Below are 27311 nucleotides of genomic sequence, written 5' to 3'. Positions count from 1 at the left end.
CGGGTCCCTTTCAGAATGGCAGGCAATGATTAGTGCGGTGCTGCAAGGCTCGATGCTGGGACCGCAGCTATTTACAATATACATTGAAGGAACTAAAAGTAGCATTAGCAAATTTGCAGATGACACAAAGCAGGGTGGCAGGGTGAACTGTGAAGAGGATGCTATGAGGATGCAATGACTTGGAGAGGTTGGGTGAGGGAGCAGATGCAGTATAATGTGGATAAATGTGAGGTTAACCACTTTGGTGGCAAGAACGGGAAGGCAGATTACTATCTGAATGGTGTCAGGTTAGGAAAAGAGGAAGTGTAACAAGACCTGGGTGTTCTTTTACATCAGTCACTGAAAGTAGGCATACAGGTACAACAGGCAGTGAAAAAAGCTAATGGCATGTTGGCCTTCATAACGAGAGAAGTTGAGCATAGGAGCAAAGAGGTCTTTCTGCAGTTGTACATGGCCCTGGAGATACCACAGAATTGTGTGCATTTTGCGTCTAATTTGAGGACATTCTTGCTATTGAGGGAGTGCAGCGTAGGTTCACGAGGTTAATTCTCAGGTTGGCGGGACTGTCATAAGACGAAAGAATGGGGCGACTGGGCCTGTATTCAATGGAATTTAGAAGGATGTGGGGATCTTATAGAAACATAAAATTATTAAGGGATTGGACACGCTAGGTGCAGGTAACATGTTCCCGATGTTGGGGGAGTCCAGAACCAGGGCCCGCAGTTTAAGAATAAGAGGTAGGCCATTTAGAACTGAGATGAGGAAGAACTTTTTCACACAGTTGTGAATTTGTGGAACTCTCTGCCTCAGAAAGCAGTGGAGGCCGATTATGAAATGAGTGGAGGTAGATTATGAAAGAAAACTGGCAGGGAACATAAAAACTGACTGCAAAAGTTTTTATAGATATGTGAAAAGAAAGTAGTTAAAACAAATGTAGGTCCCTTGCAGTCAGAAACAGGTGAGTTGATCATGGGGAACAAGGATATGGCGGACCAATTGAATAACTACTTTGGTTCCGTCTTCACTAAGGAAGACATAAATAATCTGCCGGAAATAGCAGGGGACCGCGGGTCAAAGGAGTTGGAGGAATTGAGTGAAATCCAGGTTAGTCGGGAAGTGGTGTTGGGTAAATTGAATGGATTAAAGGCCGATAAATCCCCAGGGCCAGATAGGCTGCATCCCAGAGTATTTAAGGAAGTAGCTCCAGAAATAGTGGATGCATTAGTAATAATCTTTCAAAACTCTTTAGATTCTGGAGTAGTTCATGAGGATTGGCGGGTAGCAAACGTAACCCCACTTTTTAAGAAGGGAGGGAGAGAGAAAACGGGGAATTACAGACCAGTTAGTCTAACATCGGTAGTGGGGAAACTGCTAGATTCAGTTATTAAAGATGGGATAGCAGCACATTTGGAAAGTGGTGAAATCATTGGACAAAGTCAGCATGGATTTACGAAAGGTAAATCATGCCTGACGAATCTTATAGAATTTTTCGAGGATGTAACTAGTAGCGTGGATAGGGGAGAACCAGTGGATGTGGTGTATCTGGACTTCCAGAAGGCTTTCGACAAGGTCCCACATAAGAGATTAGTATACAAACTTAAAGCACACAGCATTGGGGGTTCAGTATTGATGTGGATAGAGAACTGTCTGGCAAACAGGAAGCAAAGAGTAGGAGTAAACTGGTCCTTTTCACAATGGCGGGCAGTGACTAGTGGGGTACCGCAAGGCTCAGTGCTGGGACCGCAGCTATTTACAATATATATTAATGATCTGGATGAGGGAATTGAAGGCAATATCTCCAGGTTTGCGGATGACACTAAGCTGGGGGGCAGTGTTAGCTGTGAGGAGGATGCTAGGAGACTGCAAGGTGACTTGGATAGGCTGGGTGAGTGGGCAAATGTTTGGCAGATGCAGTATAATGTGGATAAATGTGAGGTTATCCATTTTGGTGGCAAAAACAGGAAAGCAGACTATTATCTAAATGATGGCCGATTAGGAAAAGGGGAGATGCAGCGAGACCTGGGTGTCATGGTACACCAGTCATTGAAAATAGGCATGCAGGTGCAGCAGGCAGTGAAGAAAGCGAATGGTATGTTAGCTTTCATAGCAAAAGGATTTGAGTATAGGAGCAGGGAGGTTCTACTGCAGTTGTACAGGGTCTTGGTGAGACCACACCTGGAGTATTGCGTACAGTTTTGGTCTCCAAATCTGAGGAAGGACATTATTGCCATAGAGGGAGTGCAGAGAAGGTTCACCAGACTGATTCCTGGGATGTCAGGACTGTCTTATGAAGAAAGACTGGATAGACTTGGTTTATACTCTCTAGAATTTAGGAGATTGAGAGGGGATCTTATAGAAACTTACAAAATTCTTAAGGGGTTAGGACAGGCTAGATGCAGGAAGATTGTTCCCGATGTTGGGGAAGTCCAGGACAAGGGGTCACAGCTTAAGGATAAGGGGGAAATCCTTTAAAACCGAGATGAGAAAAACTTTTTTTCACACAGAGAGTGGTGAATCTCTGGACTCTCTGCCACAGAGGGTAGTTGAGACCAGTTCATTGGCTATATTTAAGAGGGAGTTAGATGTGGCCCTTGTGGCTAAAGGGATCAGAGGGTATGGAGAGAAGGCAGGTACGGGATACTGAGTTGGATGATCAGCCATGATCATATTGAATGGCGGTGCAGGCTCGAAGGGCCGAATGGCCTACTCCTGCACCTAATTTCTATGTTTCTATTCAAGAGAGTTCGATAGAGCTCTTAGAACTAGTGGAATCAAGGAGTATGGGGAGAAGGCAGGAACAGGGTAGTGAATGTGGATGATCAGCCATGGTGGTTGAATGGTGGTTGGTGCTGGCTCGAAGGGCTGAATGGCCTACTCCTGCACCAATTGCCTATGTAAACTGTGAATGTAGATGGATAGGGAAGGGGAGGGGGGGAAAAATAGGTGCCAGTCCAAGTGGGGCACAGATGAAAATGGAGGGGGAGCTTTGTGGTTACCTAAAATAGGAGAATTCAATGCGGTCGGTCGAGGAGGGGGCCATCAGTTGGCAGGGCGAGCCGGTCCAGGGCGACAGAGGCCCTGCAGTAGCCAGGGGCTTACCTGGATTGGGAGCACTCCAGTACATCCAGCATAAGGACTATGGTGATGGGTGCTAGAATATCACTGTGCAGTGCATGCGTGAGAAAGAACCATTGATGTAAGTAGCCAATAGATTTTTGAATAAGGAGGGAAAGTGGATATATCAGGAATTTAAATTGAGGTAAATCCACCATGAATGAGGAAACAAATGCAAGGAACTAAAGCTCTTTTTGCTCCAATCTCCAGAACACAACACTGCCAGGCTAGTGTGCTGATGCAGGCAAGGTTAATATTATTTTAAAGTCTTTTCAGACAATATTTATAAACATGATTTTTAATCAAGGGAGAAACTTGCATTTGAGACATTTTAACAAAGAGATAATTTATTTTGATCAAAAATACAATCGGAACATTAACGGGCTTCTACACAACAGTTTATAGTGCATTTAACAACAAGGCAATTTTCAAGATTGCTTGTTAACACTGGTCACATTTTAAGGATTAATTTTTCTTAAAGCAATTGTTTTTTCCTAAAAGAAGGTGAGCAAATACAATTTTGTATAAAAAAAGATGCAAGCTTATCAGTCAGTTTCAAAACAAAATTAAAGATAACATGTATTTTTACTAAGGGGCTAGTAATAAGTATGTACAGTTAATAAAAGGCACTGAGAGACCTTCATTACATACATAAATCTCACTGCAATTTTATTTTAAATGCATCAATAATTTATATTAACAATCATTGCAGATTCACAGGAAAATTACAATGTTTTTAATTATAAACGGTTATCCAATTAATTAAAACAAAATTGCAGGGTGGCAGGAGAAACTGTTTTAGAGGCATAATATTGAAGGTTTCAAACAATAAAACTTTTTGAGGAAAGAAAAGACTGATTTAGATTGGATGGGATTCCTCAAGCAATACCGCATTGTACTGTGTATAGATCACTATAGCATTTACTATGGAATACTATCAACATACCAAGGATAGGTGCTTGTTGGGGTAGCATCCATAAAAACCCCACAATTGGTTAAACATTGTTACAATGACATTTAAATGGAATCAACTGCTGAACAGGAAAATTGATCCAGAATCGAATGTAAAAGCCAGTACATTACAGTGGCTCGACATGTCATCTCCTGGCTTTTCTTGAGCTTGCCGAACTTTTAAACGGATCATATTCATCCTGGGAACAAATATATGGTATAGATACAATCAGTTACTCTGTTTGTAAATTCAGAAATTGAGATCAGCTAACATCCGTAAGATTGTAATATTCAGTATTTAAAAATGTATTAAATATTTTTTATTTTAAACAGACAGTTTAAACACTCGTGTACATGAATGGCGCATTGCCAGAATCAAAGGCGCATAAGGTGCAACATCACTTTGTGGAAAAAGTGAATGTACTCCAAAATAATTAAAGCAGTCAGTGTGGAAAAGCTAAACGTATTGACATATTAACGTCTGTTTTCATCAAGACTGCTGTTTCAGTTAACTCAGTTTATTCACAGCGAGTTAACTGCAGGTGCAAATTTTGCAACACAGCCAAAATCTTGTTTAAGCATATTAAACAGTATTTTATAACCATGTTGATTAGTTCTAACAATGTCTGTCTGTCACTAAAACTCTCATCATGTTTGGATGTCTGTCTGTGAGTGAGTGAGATCCTGAAATTACGCCAAAATGGTACACGATAGCGCTACAATTTTTGCACCACCATACTCACAATTGTCCTGTGGTGTGTTTAAAAAAAATTGTTTAAGATTGATGTTATATTTTACAAGTTATTCACATTTTCAACTTTACAAAATCCAGTTTGAGAAAGATTGACTTGAACACTGCAGTGGCAGTTGCTGGCAGTTACAGCTATGATGTCACGATGGGATCTCATTTACATAAACTGCCCGTGAACATTGTTCTACCCGATAATGACATCACAATGGGATCTCATTTACATAGTGTTCCACCCAGCGCAATGAGAGATTTGTTACATTGTTGTAAGGAGAGGGAGGGAGTGGGGGAGCGAAGGAGAAATGTTATTTAAACATTGTGTTTAGTGGAGGAGTGCAACGGGGAGAGGTGAGGAGTGGGAGGAGAGAGAAAAGGGAGGGTGAAGAGGAGGGGGAACGAGTGTTCGGGATGAGGGCAAATGAGCCGCGCCTGCGCAGTTGGGAGCTATGGGCGAGTGGTGGAATATTGCATTGGGGAAACTGGTGAGTGGTGGAAACGGGTTGCATGGGGGAAACAGGTGAGTGGTGGAATATTGCGTTGTGGGAACAAGGCCCAAAGGGGCCCACTTGGTCTAGCATTATTATAATAATAATAATAATAATAATAATAATAATAATAATTATTATAATTATACTAAAACTCTCATCTTGTTTGTTTGGATGCCTGTCTGTGAGTGAGTGAGTGAATGAGTGAGATCCTGAAATTATGCCAAAATGGTAAAGATAGCACTTCAATGTTTGCACCACCTTACTCACAATTGTCCTATGGTGTGTTTTCAACAAGTTTCATTCAGATTTATGTTATATTTTACAAGTTACCACATTTTTAAGTTTACAGTTTAAGAAAGAACGAATTGAACGCAGTGGCAGTTGTTGGCAGGTACAGCTATGACGTCACAATGGGATCTCATCACAGAACACTGAGTCCTGGCAGAGGGAGGCTGAACAGGAGGGGGAGGGGGTGCTGGGGGAGGCAGGGGAAGTGGAATTGGATTTTTCTTTAAATTCCTGGCAGCAAGTACTTGCATTTTATTTAAAGTTTAAAAAGTGGGAGGATGAAGAGATGGGGAGTGCCGGGATATAAGGGGAAATGAGCTGCCCTTGCGCAGTTGCGTTTGTGTGTGTGTGTGTGTGTACACATATATACACACACACACACACACACACACACATATATATATATATATATATATATATATATATGGTACACAAAAATGCTGGAGAAACTCAGCAGGTGCAGCAGCATCTATGGAGCGAAGGAGATAGGCAACGTTTCGGGCCGAAACTCTTCTTCAGACTGTGCTCTCCTTCGCTCCATAGATGCTGCTGCACCCTCTGAGTTTCTCCAGCATTTTTGTGTACCTTATAGATATGTGTGTGTGTATATAAAAAACACCATACCCCCCGACACAATTGTATAGTATATTGGTGTGTGGTGTATATATATCTCTTGTACTATATTATATATTATTATGTATATCTAATAAGCTTATATCTCATATATATTATATGTATAGTATATGTATATATGTATGTATATGTCTGTTATATATTTCTATTCTATCATATCTGTCTATCTGTATCTCATGTCTCTGTTCTATATATCTATGTATCTATGTCTCTGTATCTTCTGTATCTCTGTCTGTTCTATATGTCTCTCTCTATCTCTTGTGTATCTCTCTGTCTCTCTCTGTATCTTACTCTCTCTCTCTCTCTCTCTCTCTCTCTCTCTCTCTATCTCGGTGTGTGTGTGTGTCTCTCTCTTCTCTCTCTCTTACTGTCTCTCTCTTCTCTATATCTCTATATATATATCTCTGTGTGTGTGTCTATCTATGTCTCTATATCTATATGTGTGTGTCTATCTTCTATGTCTCTATCTCTCTATATCTCTATCTCTATCTCTATCTGTGTCTCTATATCTCTATCTCTATATATATCTCTGTGTGTGTGTCTCTATATCTATATGTGTATATCTATATCTGTGTCTCTATCTCTCTCTATATATCTCTATCTCTATCTCTGTGTGTCTCTATCTCTCTATATGTGTCTCTCTCTATATATATATCTCTGTCTCTATATATATCTCTCTATGTGTGTGTCTCTCTATCTATATTGTGTGTCTCTCTCTCTATATGTGTCTATCTATATATCCTATGTGTGTCTATCTCTCTATATATATGTGTGTATCTCTATCTATGTGTGTATCTCTCTATCTGTGTGTCTCTCTCTCTCTGTGTCTCTATCTATATATGTGTATATCTCTATATCTGTGTCTATTCTCTCTGTGTCTATATATATATCTGTGTATCTATATATACATATATATCTCTATATCTGTGTATCTCTCTCTGTCTATATATATTGTCTATATATGTCTATCTCTGTCTGTCTATATCTATCTCTTCTATCTCTCTCTCTATATATGTCTCTCTCTCTCTATATCTATGTGTGTGTGTGTGTATATATATATATATATATATGTGTGTGTGTGTGTATATATATATATATATATATATATGGGTGTGTGTATATATATATATGTGTATATATATATATGTATATATATATGTATATATATATATGTATGTGTATATATATATGTATGTGTATATATATGTATATATATATGTGTATATATATGTATATATATATGTATATATATGTGTATATATATATATATATGTGTGTGTATATATATATATATATACACACACATATATATATAAGGTACACAAAAATGCTGGAGAAACTCAGCGGGTGCAGCAGCATCTATGGAGCGAAGGAGAGCTTGTCTGAAGAAGAGTTTCGGCCCGAAACGTTGCCTATCTCCTTCGCTCCATAGCGCTACAATTCTTTGACCACCTTACGATTGTCATGTGGTGTGTTTTATCAAAGTTTCGTTCAGATTGATGTTATATTTTACAAGTTATTCACATTTTAAAAAAATAACTTTCCACTGTAAAAAAATCCAATTCCAACTTGCTGCCCCTGCACGTTACAATGTTACAAAGACAGGTCACAGAGCAAGCAAATTTTTTTTTAAAGTTTAAAAGAGGGAAGGTGAAGAGGAGGGGGCAGGAGTGCTGGGGGATGTGGGGAAAATGAGCCTCACCCCAGCCAATTGAGGGCTACAGGCGAGTGGTGGAATATTGCGTTGGAGGAATGGGTTGCGTTGGGGGGCCAGGCCTCCCGTGGGGCCTATGGGTGAGTGGTGGAATATTGCGTTGGGGGGACAGGTTGCGTTGGGGGACCAGGCCTCCCGTGCGACAGGCCACTTGGTCTAGTAATATATCAATTTAAGAGACATCTTGGCAATTAATTGAATATATTTGTCTGAATCTCTTCTTTATATGGCTTGAAACAAAAAAAATCCTTGATTTGATACTATGTACATTTATAATCACATTTTAAGATAATAAAAACATTTCCCACTGGAGCAAGGAAATCAGCCGGAAAGTTAGAGGAAATATTAGAATTAATGACAAAAACCTGACCAATGGTTTTAAAGAGAAATCTTATTGCCAGAAAATGACTTGCTTTTATATTTGTCTTTTACATTTGATAATGTCGCAAGAAAAGACGACCCGAAGAAAGCGCTTCACCACGGCCTAACATGAGCCTCAACAACAACCGTGTGAACCAGTGAAGAAGGGCATGCTGGTGTCAGAAAATCTGTTTTCAACCTGTATATCAAGGCCCCACGATCTAGAACAATAAATGACAAGCTGTATGTTTTTTTTAAATATGTTGAGAGAGTGGTGACAACAACAGAAAATAATTCCCCCAACTTGTCTTCGGGTGAAGAGGCGAGGGGGGGGGGGAGAGAGATTTTCCCTTTTTGACATCAATGCCGTTTTTGCAATCCTACAGAGAATGCATAATTTACATCAGAGCTTTTTTCTCTCCTGTTTTTTTCCATAAATGTTCGTATGTTCAAAATAATTTGGTAGCTTGAAAGTGAACAGGCAAACACAACCAGGCAACAACAGATGCTCTGTTATTTTTAGAAGAACTTGCATATTAATTTAGAATTATTTGGTGCATCTGGCATGTCCACAGCAAGGCATTTATCAGAATTTGTTCTTGAGAAGGTTTGAGGGTGTTGCCAACAACACTTTGTATTTCAAAGCCAGCGATTGATTTACTTAATATCTTTGCCTTTCAGATGGGGATAAAAAGCTTTGATACAGGAAAATCTAGAGCAGTAAAGTAGTTGAATTGCAATTAATCTGACCAGGGTAAAAGGGAAACTCTTGAATATTAGCACAGAACCTCATATCCACCTGATTAAGCAACCAGAACTCAGTTCCAGGCTTCATTTAAAAGGCAGATAATGTAACAACACAAAAGTGAGTGTGCTTTCAAAGTCATTCACTCGACTGAAAAAAAGGACGTTGTCTGTCACTCATGACCACTTGAGATAAAATAATTGCAATGGTTAAAAGTGCTTCTGCAGCATCCTGCAAGGAGGCTGTTCAGCTTAATAATAATAATTGGAACCATGCGGGTAGGAGCAATCGATACAAATTTGCATTTATACGTCAATGAAATAAAACTATTCAATAAATTTCAACGTGCTTTCAATAAATTTTAATATTAAACCACATAAGCAACTACTAAAGAAGTAGGTTTAAAAAATATGAAATTCAAGGAAAACTACGAATGTTGAAAATTTGAATTAACAATAGTAAATGCTGGAAACAGCAGGTCAGGCAGCATTAATGGACAGAGAGAAAATTAACATTTTAACTTGAAAGCACAGGTCAGGCAGCATAAATGGGCAGATAAAAAGTTAACATTTTTGCTTGAACACTTCATTGCCCACTCAGTGTCTTGCAACACAGAAACAGGTCTTTAAGCACAACGAGTATGCCCCAACCATCATCTACTACTAATCCAATTTGGTTCTCTCCATATTTCCATTAACTCCCTCAGATTCTACCACGCATCTGCATCCTAGGCCCAATTAACTTACAAAAACGAGTCTTTGGGATGCGGGAGGAAATCAGAGCACTCACAGTGAGAATGTACAAACTTCATACGAGAGATGCTGCCTGCCCCGCTGAGTTCCTCCAGCATATTGTGTCTATCTTCATATTGACGGTACCCAGGATTGAACCTGGCTAACTGGAGTTGTAAGGTTGCAGTTCAATTAGCTTAGCCACTCTGTTGTCCCCTCAGAATTGAAAAAGGGAAAATAAGTTAAAGTTTCAACAACTCCAGTTTCAAGTTGCTGTTAAGAGCTCACCAACAGACATTTGTCTGCCTGAAATGTGTTGGTTTCCCCATACAGCGAGATGTCCAAAAGGGAATGTTGTTGACAGGCCTATACAGACTGTCGGAGAACATGCTGAGGATTGAACTGGAGCTTGGTGCAGCAATGCCAAGGCTCTAGTGAGGGGGAGAGGACCAAAGCCTTGGGTTCTTCTGCTGCTGCTGGACATGGAGGGGCACAGTCCACTGGGAACTCTCCTCAAACAATAGGGATATCACGAGTGGCAAAGGTACTTTGTATAAAGATACACATGAGCACTACTGAATATGAAACTGACCCATCTATAGGCACTGAGAATGTATGAAGAGTTTGTGCGCAGATTTTGTTTTGTATATTTTTAAAATTCTGAATAAAGTTTATTTTTTGGGGGAAAAAAAAATCAGGGCAGGTTGGACCATACAAAGGAAATATTTACGATAGGGTTAAATGCTGAAGATAAAGCCAACCGGTGGATAAGATTAAGAGATGTTGAGTAAGATAAGTTGGCGACAGAGAAGTCAAATCAAGGGAGATGCAAAGCTGTGAAATGCAGGTCAGGCCTGTTACAGAGGATTGAAATCCAGGGGAAAATTGAAAATGCCCATTTCCTCTCCCGCTTCTCAGCTTTACACCAGTTATTTGTCAAGACCCAAAGACCTTTATAAGATTTTGTTTATTTTTATCTTTAAGGACTATATAAAATTATTTGAATTCCTTTTCCAATGTAGTTTAACTGAAATGATTAACTGAAATGTTTTTAATGTGTTCAAAGTTATTTGACAGCAGCAAGTTGCTAATGAGATATCAGAGCAGTTCAGGAACAAGATCTCTCAGCGACTCTGGAACGCAGGAGAACAGCCAACAATGCCCTGCCGCCCAGAACAACCAACCCAGTTAAGACAATTGCCTTTGTTCCCGGGGGGGGGGGGGGGGGGGACCCAAAGGCAATGGAAAATTCCACCAAGGACCAGGTTTGGACAGCTGGAGGCAGCCCGGGATTGGCAGATGCTGGTGGATGTGGACCAATGGCTTACAGTTCCATCAGAGATAGCCATCACCAACTTGAGGCCTTATCTTGTGCTCTGGTCGAACTCTCAGCGCATGGTGTATTTTGTGGAGCTCACAGTCCCTTGGGAGGATGCTGTGCAGGAAGCCTTCGAAAGAAAGAAACTGTGATATACAGAGCTTGCAGCGGAGGCAGAACAGCGGGGCCCGGTAGAAGTTGGATGTCGAGGATTCATGGCAACATCTACCTTAAGACTGATGAAGGACCTGGGGATCAGCGGACAAGCCCTACGCCAGGCCATCAAAGAGCGGAGTAGCCAGTGGCTCTGGCTGAAGACGAAATACCCCATTTGGTCTCCCAAATAACCAACTAGACAGATGCAGAGGGGGGTGGTTCTGGGACGCCAGAATGCACCGCTGAGCCTACTGGAGACGTCGTGGATTCAATCAGCGAAACGTCGATGAAAGTAGATGCCCACTTGATAACCCCAATGACGTGTCTGCCTAGCCTTCTCAACATCGGAGGAGCATAGGTGAGTGCAGAAGGCTCCCATCACCATCGGGAGTAAATTGATATTTGGCACTTTGGACTTTTAACATCTAGTCCTGTGTATTTGTAAACAATCCAAATAAAGGAGTTTCCCTATAGTCACACAGAATATCCTCTGCAACTTTGGTACAAATCAGAATCCTGATTGGAAAAATTCAAACAGAGGTTTTGGAATGTGGTGTCAAGGGTTATGGGGAGAAGGCAGGATTAGGAGGCAGAGATCAGCCATGATTGAATGGCGGAGTAGACTCGATGGGCCGAATGGCCTAATTCTACTCCTATATCGTAAAAGTGAACATGGGCATGGATTTGGGAAGAGGAATTTAAAGGATTTGGGATTAAAAAGGTTGAAATCAGTGGCTTGCAAGCGAGAGAGGACATCAACATTTTTGAGTTCTTGATTTCAAATTCTTGAAGGTAACGATTTCAAATTGGGTGGTGAAGGTTTAAAAACACACAGACACATTAAGGAGACCATTAAATCTTCCTTTTCAGTGGAAAACAAAGAAGAAAAACAAAATTACCTCATCATCATCCTCTTCATCATCATGAAAATTCACTCCTTTACTGAAAGATGCTGATATACTGGAAGTCCTTTATGAATGAAATAACATAAATCAGCAACTGCAATTAGTTTTATAAATACTTGACATTCAGAAGAGGTCGTTTAGAAACCTAAAAATCATCAGGGCTTGTATGTTATATTTTTTACAATTTTAACAATAAGGAACATGTTAAAAAAAACTCCAAAAGCCTACTTACATAGAAACATAGAAAATAGGTGGAGTAGGCCATTCGGCCCTTCGAGCCTGCACCGCCATTCAATATGATCATGGCTGATCATCCAACTCAGTATCCTATACCTGCCTTCTCTCCATACCCCCTGATCCCTTTAAGGCCACATCTAACTCCCTCTTAAATATAGCCAATGAACTGGCCTCAACTACCTTCTGTGGCAGAGAATTCCAGAGATTCACCACTCTCTGTGTGAAAAATGTTTTCCTCATCTCGGTCCTAAAAGATTTCCCCCTTATCCTTAAACTGTGACCCCTTGTTCTGGACTTCCCCAACGTCAGGAACAATCTTCCTGCATCTAGCCTGTCCAACCCCTTAAGAATTTTGTAAGTTTCTATAAGATCCCCCCTCAATCTTCTAAATTCTAGCGAGTACAAGCCGAGTCTATCCAGTCTTTCTTCATATGAAAGTCCTGCCATCCCAGGAATCAGTCTGGTGAACCTTCTCTGTACTCCCTCTATGGCAAGAATGTCTTTCCTCAGATTAGGAGACCAAAACTGTACGCAATACTCCAGGTGTGGTCTCACCGAGACCCTGTACAACTGCAGTAGAACCTCCCTGCTCCTATACTCAAATCCTTTTGCTATGAATGCTAACATACCATTCGCTTTCTTCACTGCCTGCTGCACCTGCATGCCTACTTTCAATGACTGGTGTACCATGACACCCAGGTCTCGTTGCATCTCCCCTTTTCCACCATTCAAATAATAGTCTACTTTCCTGTTTTTGCCACCAAAGTGGATAACCTCACATTTATCCACATTATACTGCATCTGCCATGCATTTTCCCACTCACCCAGCCTATCCAAGTCACCTTGCAGCCTCCTAGCATCCTCCACACAGCTAACACTGCCCCCCAGCTTTGTGGATAAAACCTCATGCTGGCAATAATTATATACCACGCAGAGTTAACATTTTATTTTAAATTGGCTGCTTCTGGCTGTTTAAACACAAATTTGGTTAGCTTTCTTATTGTTTGACCCCTGCATTTACTGCATCTGTGCCAGTAGTTCTACTGTAAATGTCCTTGTGGCATTCCCTCAATATCTTGCAAGAAAATCCCGCTTCATCACCCCTAAATGAAATGTCAGGAAGGTTGTAAAATGGAGATATGTAACATAACAATATTTTCTATAATTTCCTCCCATATCAGTATCTTTCAGAAAGACCATTGTTTCCTGCAGTAGGTTTGAAACCTGGAGCAGATTCACAACCCATTACTCATAACATGCTCCTCAATGACAAGACACCAGGCTTGCAACATTTGATGAAAAAAAAAGTAATACTCTTCTAGAAAATATACGTCGAACGACAGATGGCAGAATTCAGCTTAATGGAAACACAGACATTTTATGGATGTCATCACACTATTTTTTGAAGATGCTAGTGAAAATTAGTCTTACAAAATGTCTCCTGACGACATACCTGCTCTACAACCAATTTCCTCCTCTGTTGGACCTGCCTTCCACCTTAGAAATTGACATCTCATATACCGTCAATGGCCACATCAACCTAGGGAATAGCCCAACCTGCAAACACAACAACTTCAACTTGCCTGGAGGCCCTGACTTCTCTATCCTTTCTAACCCGTCAGTAACATCCTTTCTAAGTTGCTGAGCCTGTTCAGAGTCATCCAACTTCCTGTTATACCATCTACCTAAACTTTTAACTGGTTTCTCCATTATAGATTGAATTTCTTCTTCATCTACACAGAACCTTTTCTCTACTACCTTTCTTCTTGCCAAAGAAATACTCCGTGACTTATTAGGCTTAATCTTCAATCTAGCCCAATTAAGATTATCATTTAGCTTCTCTAACAACCTTTTTGTACAAGCTACTATTATGGTCACCAAGGCAATATCATCCATATAGGCCCCGATTGGAGGGAGGCACAGCCCGTCCTGCCGTCTCTCCCTGCTGACGACCCACCGTGATGCTCTAATCACTAGCTCCATCGCCATTGGAAACGCTAACGGGAAATAGTACTCCCTGCCATAGTGCCCATCTCTAGTCTCTGCCATGCTGTCGTAAAGTCTGCTGTACTAAAGCACATTTGGACATCTTGGAAATATGCTTTCAGTACATTTACTATCGACCCTGGAACTCTAAAGAAATCAAAAGCACTCCAAATAAGACTATGTGGCACAGATCCAAACACATTTGCCAGGTCCAAAAACACTACATGCAAATTTCTTCTCTCGACCTTGGCTGTCTGAATCAGGTGCTATATTACACTCATGTGTTCTAATTCATTAATACATTTTTCCTACAGAATGTGGTGACATTTCTTACACTCCAAGAAGTGATTGAATGGTTTATTATAAGGACGTCAAAGGTTATGAGAAAGCAGGAGAATAGGATTGATGGGAAAAAATGAATCAGCCATGAACGAATTGCCTCACGACTGCACTCCTCGATTTTTTGTTGAGTTGCGGGATTATTGAGTGTACAAACGGAACCCGTAGTCAGGATCAAGCCCAGGTCTCTGGTACTGTAAGGCAGGAGCTCTACTGCTGCGCCACCATGCCGCCCTAACACATGGTCCGGGGTTTGATCCCGGGACCTCTCGCATATTAAGCTATTTTTCGCCCGAAGCGAGAATCATACATCTAGACCAAAGAGCCCAAGGCTCTGGATATCACAAGTTTAAAATCTTCCATGGACCATCACAATCAGCCAGTTGAAATAATAGTAATCATTTTTCCTCTTTGCATTTAAAAGATGTTCATTGATGTTTCAGGAATAGTGATTTCATAATTAATACTGCTGAAATTGAGATTAGGACAGATAATTTAGTGTCTAGTCCTCCATCTGTGAGCAAATAAATTTTAAAATGACTTAAGATTACTAAAATTGACTAAACCATTAATGTTATTGATTCAATTCCTAAGGAAATAAGGTATTTTATTAATATGCAAAAACATTTATGCTATTTTTAATTACGGCTCAATTTGAAAGCCTTCTTTAAATGGCCTAATTTCATAAGCAAGCTAAATTCAATAAATATTTTAAAATAATCTTTAAAAATGATAGAAACTAGATTTAATCTCAAGACAACATGCTTATAAAATGTGCTCGGCTAGTTTGAACAATTTCACCTGGTCTACAGAGATAAAACAACAAACATAATATTTCACAAAAACTGGAAACAAAGAAAGTCCATTATAAATTAATAATGCTTTTCAATTAACTTAATTGTTCTTAAATTATTATTTATCTCCTCAAAACAGAATGCAGCACACAATTACATTAAATATCCTTCCGGGGGAGCAATGACATACAATTTGCGCTGTGAATATGCACTGATAAACAGTTATTGTTTTTTTTTAGATACCTATTTATTGGCATGCTTGGTGACATAATTTTCATTTGCACTAAATAAATGCAAGAAGCATCAACATTCCTTCATTACTGCATATGTGAGGTGTATAATGTCATCATTTTAATATACCCAGAACACTGTTTAAATCAAGTTCAAGTTCAAGTGAGTTTATTGTCATGTGTCCCTGTATAGGACAATGAAATTCTTGCTTTGCTTAAGCACACAGAAAATAGTAGGCATTTACTACAAAACAGATAAATGTGTCCATATACCATGATATAAATATATACACACATGAATAAATAAACTGGTAGTGCAAATAACAGAAAGTGGTTGCTAATAATCAGAGTTTTGGCCGAGCCAGGTTTAATAGCCTGATGGCTGAGGGGAAGTAGTTATTCCTGGACCTGGTTGTTGCAGTCTTCAGGCTCCTGTACCTTCTACCTGAAGGTAGCAGGGAGATGAGTGTGTGGCCAGGATGGTGTGGGTCTTTGATGATACTGCCAGCCTTTTTGAGGCAGCGACTGCGATAAATCCCCTCGATGGAAGGAAGGTCAGAGCCGGATGGACTGGGCAGTGTTTACTACTTTTTGTAGTCTTTTCCATTGTATCTTATATTTTACAGTGATATATATTTATCATTAAGAGTTACAGCCCCACAATGTTTTGTCGACATGCAAATCATACATACCTCTGATTTAGTTTTGAAGACCTGGATAAAGAAACATCGTCCATATCTGAATCATCACTGATTATAATCTGTAATGTGCAACAGATAGCAGACATTTTAATTTTCTAAAAAATTCATACGTTTGTTTTATGTCTCTCAGCTGACTAGATACCACGCAACAAAAGTATTTCATTGTACCTCAGTACAGGTGCCAATAAACCAAACTAAACACATTACGAAATAGAGCTTCTGTCAAAATACTGCAACTTCTAAAACTTGATTTGAAGTTTAACTTGGATTGCAAAAATTATTTGCAGGACTTTATTTGCCTCAAGATTTGTACTATAAAATCTCAGTGTGGTGTAAAATACAATTTCAAAGTTGAATATAGTTAATGTCGTCTTTGTAATGAATTGGATTGCAATTTTAGTTTATAAAGAAATGGGATACTCAAGAATCCTGTGGTTAAATTAAAGTGCAATCATGCCACATCATCAGAGGAAATTCTACAGCTGAGATAGATGTGATGCCCTGTGGAGAGGATATGTGTATCCTGTCATGTATGAAAAGACAGCACCTCTACACTGCTTTTTAGTTTGCTATGTCAGCTGAGAAAATAATTATTCCTGTGAAGTTCCTCATAAACTCTTTATCCGAGATTGCTTTTTAGCATTTGTTCCCTCCACTCTCTATTCCCAATTTACCTTTACCTTCTTTGCACAAACTGTAACATCCAGGATCAGAAGCAGCTTCTTCCTAACAACCATCAAACTACAGAGTAGGATGTTTAAATATCCGAACAGTGAGAATTTCATTGTTCCGTTTCGGGATATATAACAATAAAACACTTGACTTCTCAGGTCCTTTCCCTTCCATTTGCCTCTTTCCCACTCTTCTGCCTTCGTCTATTGTGTTAAGCTCCTGTCCCACTTTCACGACCTAACTCGCGACCTCTGCCGAGTTTGCCCTCGACTCATACTCGCAGCATGGTCACCACGAGCTTGTGGGTAGGTCGTAGGAGGTCGTGATGCTAGTCGCAGGTACTCGTGGCATCAAGTAGGTCGTGGCATTTTTTTCTAGCCTGATAAAAAATGTCCACGAGTAAAAAAAAGTCGGCATAGAAAAAATTGATACTTTTTACTCGTAGGTAGGTCGTGATGGTAGTCGTGGGGGATCGGAGGCAGTCGTGGGTAATAGGTCCGGGGTGGGTGAAAAAAAGGTCAGTAGAAAAAAAAGGTTATTTAAACAGCAGAACGTCACCTCTGTCACTCCAAGGCATGTTCATTCATAGCTGGAGAGTTTTTTGGAGAGGAGACGTGTTTTTAGAGATGGCACCAAAAAGGCAGCAGCGCAGGGGGAGGGCACAACCCCAAAAAATACCTGTCGTTTAAGGTCGTCAGAGGTCGCGAATTAGGTCGTGAAAGTGGGACAGGGGCTTTAGGAGTACTATCTTTAATCTTGAAACTCCTTATGGAATGCCAGGGAGATATACTGTGCAACTATGTACAAAACTATTACACTTGGCTGTCAAGCCCAGGTACTGCCTTCAAGCCACACCATGCAGAATGTAATCATAGATGTAAATCGATCCAGAGAAAAGTGCAGCTTAATGGGTCTGTCCCACTTAGGCGATTTTTTAGGCGACTAGGCTGTTGCCACATGGTCGCCAGTGGTCGCCGGGGTGTTGCCTGAATTGTCGTGAGTAGTCTCCTCAGTCGCCAAAAGAGTTGTAGCGTCTTTCTGGTCGCTGCTGGATTTTCAACTTGTTGAAACATCTTCGGCCACAGTGGGTTTGACGCCAATGAGCGTAGCTTGACGTAGGTGCCGTCGTAGGTTGTCGCCAGGTTAACGTAGGTTGTCACCAGGATGTCGCAGGTTGGTGCCACGTGACGTAGGTTGTCGCCGGTGCTGACTTCAGTGAATTCCATTGTCTTATTCGCTGACAGTCACCTAAAAAAAAAGCCTAAGTAGGATAGGCCCATTAGCCCAGTCACAGGTTTTTCCACGACCTGCTACGACTATGACAGCCGTCGGCAGTCGCCTAAACTCGCCTAAGTGGAACAGGCCCATTAATCTACTTGGACACCCAGATCAACCCCTCCCCTCCTTTAATATAATTAAATTGGACTTTACAGGCTCAAAAATCTCCTTACAGCTACGATGAGGCTCCTCCTACTTGTTCTGCCACTCATAAGGTCATGGCTGATCTTTTATATCAGTTCCAGTTTCCTGCACTAAACCCACATTAGCAGATTCCCTCTAATATTGCAAAACCCATCTGAATGAAATGAGTTCAGTGATTCTTCATAGCTCTTGGATAGAAAACTTCAAAGATTTATTGGCTGTCATTGTATTTTGAGATTGTGATCCTTGTTCTAAACTTTCCTGCCAGGGGAACATCATCTCAGCATGTACTCTGTCAAACCCTTTGTGGTTCAATGGAAGAATAAGAGCTGATCTCAAAGACCAACTCTGCTTAATTTCCCCTCATAGGTCAAATCCTATTCCTAGGAACAAATCTGGTGAGCCTTTATTGGCCTCCCTCTATGGGCATCATATCCTTCATTAGGTATGGAAACCAGTCTTACACATAACATTCCAGGTGCAGCCTCATCAGGAACAATGAGGATGGCAATCTTGCACTCAAATCCTTTTGCAATAAAGTCATCTGGGGAAGATGATTTCCGAGTCATGGAATGAATCAATGCTCACTACTTCTACCCATCTATCTAAAAAGGTCAATTTCAAATCTCAGTCACTTCTCCCACCACAAACCAGCCCAGAGTTCCACTGAGAGCATGCAAGGCCAACTCCAATCCTTCCCACAGAGGACACATTTTATTCAAGATGGGGATTGGAGGAGTAACTGATATCTCATCCAAATTTACAGGACAATATCAGACTCGGCTTAAGGAAGCATTTCGTAGCTCAATAGAACAAACCTCACATTTTCACCATTCCCTCTGCCCACTTTTGCCCTCCTTTTAATTTACCTTTGATTGTTCTCATGTATGGTATGATATTGTTTAATTGGAGAGCACACTACACCAGTTTTTTCCCACTGTAACTCAGCACACTTGACAATAATAATCCAATACCAATAATCTGCTTCACCCTATTCCTTTCCTGGCTGGTTCCAGACGTTCCCCTGCAGCCATCCCTCAGATTAGTATTGCTAGTATTAGTATTTGGTCATGTCTCCCAGCTACAAAACACTAAGTTGTCTGTATGTTAAACAATACCAGATATCGAATGTTTAATAAAGGATTATTTGTCATACCTCTGTGGAAATGGTCGGTGCTGGTCGCTGGCTCGATGCTTTAAAAGCTGGTAAAGAAAATTTGGTTATTGGTAATGTTCTTGCAAATCAGAAAGGTGGAAAATGTATTCTGAAACACCGATGTGTCAATTGGCAGTTCTAAAACCTATAATTATTAGCATTCCGAGTTTATTAAATCTCATAACTCAATTTGGTTCATTCTCGGGATATAGAATTAATTGGAATAAAAGCGAAATTATGCCAATAATGGAACAAAACCCGCTTATACTCCAACAGTATCCTTTTAAAATTGCCTATGAAAAGTTTAAATACCTTAGAATCTATGTGACCAAGAAATATACTTCTTTATTCAAATCAAATATTCCTCCTTTACTTACTAAATGACACAGAAATATCCAATATTGGAAAAAAATTCCCATCTCTTTAGTTGGTAAAATTAATGCTATAAAGATGATTTTTCGTCCACAATTATTATACTTATTCCAATCAATTCCGATATATCTTCCAAAAAAATGATTCAAAAAAATTGATTCAACTGTTACAAATTTTGTTTGGGATTATAAGAACCACAGAATAAATAAAAGACACCTATGTAAGTCCCAAGTTAATGGAAATACTAAAATTTTGGAAAAAAACAGCAGCCCCCACAATTAAAATGTGGATTACGAAAATGACTGAGACCTTGCATTTGAAAAAAATAAGATTTGGCTTAATTGACAAACCAGAATTATTTGTTAGAATATGGTCTCAGTTTATTGAATTCTTACACAAGTGAATCGGTTTAACACAAAATCAGGGTTGAAACCTGAGTTTGGGATTGGATGAATAGTTATACTCAACATCTCCTGGATCTATCTCCACAATCTTGTTATTTGTAATTTATTTTTTCGTCTTCTTTTTCTCTCTATTAGATTAATGTTTATTTTATCTGTTTCTCTCTTTATCTTTATTCTTTTTAAAAAAATTAAAAACTGACGCTATGTAAGAAATCTGTAATTAAATTGTCACTTACTATTATTTGTATATATGCTTCTAACAAAAAAAAAGATTTTAAATAAAAAATAAAACCTATAATTATTTTTATAAAAACTAGAACGCATGTTAGAATTATGTCCTGCTCAAAATTATTTTACTTAAAACAATAAACATTAGTACTGAAAAGTACTAATCAATAGTTGTCTGAATAACTCCATAGACAAAATTTGAGCTCAACAATCAAAGCACTTCAGGCATAATGATTGGTGGTGGTGGTGCTTGTGGTGAGGTGGGAGGGAGCACGAGCTGGATATTGCCCCAGGCAGATAAAACAGGAATTGTCACCCCACCACTGCGTAAAATAAATATTCATATAAATTATGCTGTAGAATCATATGTAAAGCACATGGTGACAGGGTATTAGAAGAGCCCAGAGATGTGTCATATGTAAACATGGAATTCAAAGAACAAGACACTTATGACTAATTTTAAATTTACTTTCCTTCAGTCCACCACTGTGCAGAATAAAAACGTTCCGTGAACATTAAGAATGTCATACTTTCTACTCATGAAGATAATTGCATTGGGAATGCAATGGAAGTCAAAGGAAACCCGCATAAACAAACAAATTACAATGCCCTCCAAAATGTTTGTGACAAAGATCCATCATTTATTTATTTGCCTCTGTACTCCACAATTTCAGATTTGTAATAGAAAAATCATATGTGGTTAAAGTGCACATTGTCAGATTTTAATAAAGGCCATTTTTATACACTTTGGTTTCACCATGTAGAAATTATAGCTATGTTGTTACATAGTCCTCCCATTTCAGGGCACCACAATGTTTGGGACACAGCAATGTCATATAAATGAAAGTAGTCATGTTTAGTATTTTGTTGCATATCCTTTGCATGCAATGACTGCTTGAAGTCTGCGATTCATGGACATCATCAGTTGCTGGGTGTCTCCTCTGGTGATGCTCTGCCAGGCCGGTATTGCAGCCATCTTCAGCTTGTCCTTGTTTTGGGGGCTAGTCCCCTTCAGTTTTCTCTTCGGATTATAAAAGGCATGCTCAATTGGGTTCAGATCGGGTGATTGACTTGGCCACCCAAGAATTTACCATTTTTTAGCTATGAAAAACTCCTTCGTTGCTTTAGCATTTGTCTTGCTGTAAAATGAACTGCCGGCCAATGAATTTTGAGGCATTTGTTTGAACTTGAGCAGATAGGATGTCTATACACTTCAGAATTCATTATGCTACTAACACCCTCACCACCGTGTTTCACAGATGGGGTGGTATGCTTTGGATCTTGGGCAGTTCCATCTCTGATCCACACTTTGCTCGTCATCACTCTGATATAAGTTCATCTTCGTCTTATCTGTCCACAAGACCTTTTCCCAGAACTGTGGTTGCTCTTTTAAGTACTTCTTGGCAAACTGTAACCCGGCCATCCTATTTTTGCGGCTAACCAGTGGTTTGCATCTTGCAGTGTAACCTCTGTATTTCTGTTCATTAAGTCTTCTGAGGACAGTGGTCATTGACAAATCCACACCTGACTCCTGAAGAGTGTTTCTGATCTGTTGGACAGGTGCTTAGGTTTTTTTCTTTATTATAGAGAGAATTCTTCTGTCTTCAGCTGTGGAGGTCTTCCTTGGCCTGCCGGTCCCTTTGCAAATAGTAAGCTCACCAGTGCTCTCTTTCTTCTTAATGATGTTCCAAACAGTTGATTTTGGTAGGCCTAAGGTTTGGCTGATGTCTCTAACAGTCTTATTCTTGTTTCTCAGTCTCATAATGGCTTATTTGACTTTCATTGGCACACTTTGGTCCTCATGTTGATTAACAGCAATAAAAGTTTCCAAAGGTGATGGAAAGACTAGGGGAAAGACTAGGTGGTGAGAGCTCTCTTATATCTGCATGAAGGAGGCACACACATGAGCAATTACAAACACTTGTGAAGCCATGTGTCCCAAATAATATGGTGTCCTGAAATGGGGAGACTAGGTATAAACACAGATGTAATTTCTACATGGTGAAACTAAAATGTATAAAAATCGCCTTTTTTTAAATCTGACAATGTGCACTTTAACCACATGCAATTTTTTTTCTATTACCAATCTCAAATTGTGGAGTACAGAGGCAAATAAATTAATGATGGGTCTTTGTCCCAAACATTATGGATGGCACTGTAGTTACTGTAGAAACTTACAAAATTCTTAAGGGGTTGGACAGGCTAGATGCAGGAAGATTGCTCCCGATGTTGGGGAAGTCCAGGACAAGGGGTCACAGCTTAAGGATAAGGGGGAAATCCTTTAAAACCGAGATGAGAAGAACTTTTTTCACACAGAGAGTGGTGAATCTCTGGAACTCTCTGCCACAGAGGGTAGTCGAGGCCAGTTCATTGGCTATATTTAAGAGGGAGTTAGATGTGGCCCTTGTGGCTAAGGGGATCAGAGGGTATGGAGAGAAGGCAGGTACGGGATACTGAGTTGGATGATCAGCCATGATCATATTGAATGGCGGTGCAGGCTCGAAGGGCCGAATGGCCTACTCCTGCACCTAATTTCTATGTTTCTATGTACAGTAAATAAAAGTATCATATTTGAAGTATCTACAGTGTCGAACATACTGATTGGCCTACCTTCCTGGATCGATTTATTCTTTATTTGTGTAACTACAGGAGCCTTGTATGCCCTGTTGCTGCTGCCCCTTGACTCTTTGCCAGTTTCCTTTCCACTGCTTCCTGGTGAATAAAAGAAGAAAGCTTATCATCAAAATCAGAACAAATGCAGTTACCTCAGAGTAGGCCCAAATCATTTTAGTATGAAAACAATTGTGAAATGATAGTAGGTAGTATTTGATTGAGTACTTTGCATTTCAAATTATGACTGAATATATACGTTGACAGTTAGGCATTCAGGTTATCTTTTTTTTACTGTGAACATTTCTGATTAGTTTGGAATGTAAATTATAATCAACTAACTTGTTAAAAATCACAACTGAGGGTTAGATTTCAAGGTAGGTGGGTAAAGGTGATGGGTGATCATGCTGGAAGGGAAAAGGTTGCCAGCTGCTTGTCTGTTCCAAAGACCACTGTCTCTGAAGGATTTTCACTGCACTTTGCCAAAGGTGTGAAGAATAGTGTGCCGTCTCAATGGAAAATGACTCATAATGCTCCGAAAGGGCTGAAAGAAATATGTTTGTATGATCGTCTTCAAATAAAAAATAATTTATTGATTATAATTAACATTTTACAGTCACCAATAGCCTTGTAATGAAGTACCCAGGTGCCTTGTTCATAATAGCTGGGTACATTAATCAGGCCAACCTCAAGCACATGCAGCTAAAATACTGTTAGCAGGTCTCCTACTCAACCAGAGGCCTCAACACCCACAACCACTGCTACACAACCATCAACAAAGCATATCGCACCATTCCCAGACTGCACTTTGGTAAATCTAATCACCTCGCCATGCGTCCACTTCCTGCCTTCATGCAAAAACTGAAGTATGAGGATCTGGTACAGAAAATTGTGTTGTGCTGGACCGAGGAAAACACGATACCCTTCGTGACTGTTTTGAGTTGAGGATGGGTCCATATTCAAGGAATCTGTGGCTAACCTACATGAATATGCCGCTGCTATCAGAGTTTAGCAGCAAGTGTGTATCGGACCGTATACCAAAGAAGACAATATGTGTATTCCCCAACCAGCAATTATGGATGAATTGCGATGTCCAATCCCAGGTGTAATTCTGCAGCATTCATGTCAAATCCCTGTTGGGCTAAAGATACACGTACCACCAGGTTGAATAACAGCTTCTTCCTCACTGTTATCAATCTCTTGAACGGACCTCTCATAACCCTCGAATGTATTCCCTATCTCCCAATCTCCCTCACCGTGGCCTCTGCATTTTTTCTTTTTCTGCTCTTTTTCTGCAGCTGTAACACTGTATTCTGCACTCTGTTTCCTTTCCCTTTTTGCACTCTTGTACTCATGAAAAGTTTGATTGTACTTGTGGATGGCACAGCAGATAACATTTTTTTAAAGTGTATCTCAGAACACGTGACAAAAATAAACCAACCAAATCACCTTGCTTCTTGCTCAAGATTACAGCATCTGCAGTCTCTTGTATCTCTAATTCCTAAACTTTTGTGTCAATTAAATGATGTTTGGTCCAACTTATTACCTGGAGTGATTTCGATTAGCTCAGAGAGGAATTCTCTGGATACATTTTCACTTTTTAATCTCCCATAAGACCACATGACTGAGAGATTGAGAGGTTTTTGACAATGATGGTGCTGCCAGCTACTTAGTCGTGTCTGGTTTGATGGGCTAGCTGGCCTTTCTCTTACCTAACAATTTTGTGACATTTAAAAAAATGCAAACAATACTTACTGCCCGCTCTTCTCGATCCTCCTCTTCCAGTGGAAGAACTCTGGCTTCGGGAACTACCCCTTCCTCTTCCTCGCCCTCTGGTAGGGAGTGATGTATTTTCATCCGAGTCTGCATTTCTTTCATCAATACTGTCCATGCAATCCATGTCATCATCACTAACCAATGACGAGACTCCTTTCCCTTCAGCTCTATGTGCCCTAGCTCGGGTAATTGCCTTACATTTGTGGAGAAAAGTAGAGCCAATCAGAAAAAATATTTATTACAGTGACATTAAACAAGAAATAATCAAGTATGTAATGACTGCTTTATTTACATCAAATTCCATTAGAAAATAATTTAAGGGAGCCTATTTGTCAACTTTGGATCATGGTTTACTGCGAACTAAGGCAAGTAGCATTCTTGATCACAATTCAAATAATTGTTTGCATTGTTATAATTTTGAACCGGGTGATTAGAAATGACAGTAAGAAAAGATAAATAAATGCTTGCAAATTAATGTTTCAAAATGGGCAGTTAGAGCAACTATATAATCCAGAGGATGACATTGTTAAGACATAAAAGAATACCACCATTCATTTGAATGGTGCAAGAAGATTTACTCTTTTGAAAAATCTGGCCAATTGAGGAACAAATCATTGACAAGAGAATTTGTATCATCTAATAATCTAAACCTCTACATGCTGACTTTTTGTTCCTCCACCAATAATTTGAAACCAAACAAACAAGATTAACATAGTCCACCTCAATATGATAATCTCTAGGATCATATTACAGCTACACTTTCTCCACTAAAGTTAAAATGAATGATACCATTCCAAATCTTTATACTTATAGAACATAGTTCATATTACATTTTAAAAGGAACGTTTCAAAGAATGCTTATGTATTTTTTTTTAACCAATTTTATCTTGTTTTTGTGCAACTAAAGCATGGAAAATCTATTAAGTTGCTATTATTAGCAATGTTACAAAATTTTGAGATTTTAAAAATCAAGTCTGTAATTTATCCCATCAGATAAAGCATAAAAATAAGTTTAATTTGACACCTAATTCACTTTCATATCTCAAGTATTTAAAAAGTTATGGCCATTTTCATACTCGGAAATGAGCATCTTGTTCCCTATTGATTTTCTATGGACATAACAAAAAAGTTGTGATCGTGAACAGTCAAAAGCCCATAACTTTCTTAAAAATTAAGAGAACTGAATGAAATTTTCAGTTATCATAGATTGAAGCATTCTGAAACAAATATAAAATAATCTTACTTGGATGACCTGAAATTAAAGCATATAATTAGTTAGTTACCTAATTGTAGCTAATTTCAGACTTCAATTACTAGATCTAAACATCTATCCATTTCTTAATAAATGATTAACATTTTTAAATAGCCTAAATGTCCAAATAATATTCACAAATAATTCACAATAAAACATGATTTTTAAATCTCATTTACATTAATTTATAGGCCAAATGGAAGGAATTCAGTGTTCAATTGCTGTAAATAAATGCCCATTTAAATCAGCTTTCCAGTGGGTCTCTGTGGAACGCGCTGGTTTAGAACGTTCATATTGCGGTAGATTTGTGCCCCAAATGCCCAGAAAAATACTGCGCGATATAATGGGCCCAAAATGAGCTACTCGCAATATTAAACTTTGTATAAAGGGATCTTTAGAAGCCCTTTTTAATGTAAAAATATACAACCTACCTTCTGTGGTTTGCTTTATGAGACCCTGCGGTTGCTGGCGGTCGCGGGTTTAGAGATTGATTTTTAAACTACTATAACTATTATTCAAGGCCTTTAAACCTAATAATAGCTTTTGCGACGGGGTCTTCCAGCGATTTTTCGTTAATAATTAACTAGGCTGAACATCTTCGATTTGAACAGCCTAGAGAAAATCGCGTTTTAAACCCGCCCCCTCTAAACGGCGCCAAAATCGCGCACACCCGCAGTGGCAGATTTTCAAAGACGCTTCAGGTAGGCTTTGCAACATACCTACTATTATGGCATGGCCTTTTGCTGTTTTCAATATTTCTGCAATAAAATGGCCAAACATATACATATCCTCTGAGATATGTATACCAATTTACCAGGTTTCACATAGACTCAGTGTTAAAATCCAATACTGCTGCTAACAAACAATAACCCAACAGTAGGTACACAAAAAAGCTGGAGAAACTCAGCGGGTGAGGCAGCATCTATGGAGCGAAGGAAATAGGCAACATTTCGGGCCGAAACCCAACAGTGTTAGATTTAG

The 27311-nt window shown here is 39.4% G+C and overlaps 1 protein-coding gene across 3 annotated transcripts in view; it reads right to left on the bottom strand.

The window, feature by feature from the left end:
* Window positions 1-3439: 3439 nt before the first annotated feature.
* The window catches only part of mre11 (MRE11 homolog, double strand break repair nuclease), a 78620-nt gene continuing 54748 nt past the window's right edge, over window positions 3440-27311 (bottom strand). For 2 of the 3 annotated variants that reach the window (XM_033022405.1, XM_033022406.1), the window contains exons 14-19: window positions 25058-25271; window positions 23303-23404; window positions 19689-19735; window positions 16430-16497; window positions 12146-12215; window positions 3440-4265 (exon numbers count right to left, since the gene is read on the bottom strand). In XM_033022405.1, the coding sequence (XP_032878296.1) occupies window positions 4212-4265; window positions 12146-12215; window positions 16430-16497; window positions 19689-19735; window positions 23303-23404; window positions 25058-25271 (555 nt within the window). In that variant the 3' untranslated portion in view covers window positions 3440-4211. Of the gene's footprint in view, window positions 4268-12145; window positions 12216-16429; window positions 16498-19688; window positions 19736-23302; window positions 23405-25057; window positions 25272-27311 lie in introns of all 3 variants that reach the window. The other variant, XM_033022407.1, reaches the window with a different exon arrangement.

The sequence above is a fragment of the Amblyraja radiata genome, chromosome 6 (assembly GCF_010909765.2).
Source record: "Amblyraja radiata isolate CabotCenter1 chromosome 6, sAmbRad1.1.pri, whole genome shotgun sequence".
Classification (NCBI taxonomy): Eukaryota; Metazoa; Chordata; class Chondrichthyes; order Rajiformes; family Rajidae; genus Amblyraja; species Amblyraja radiata.
The sequence above is the reverse complement of the archived record's forward strand: the minus strand, read 5'-3'. Positions and strand labels throughout refer to the sequence as shown.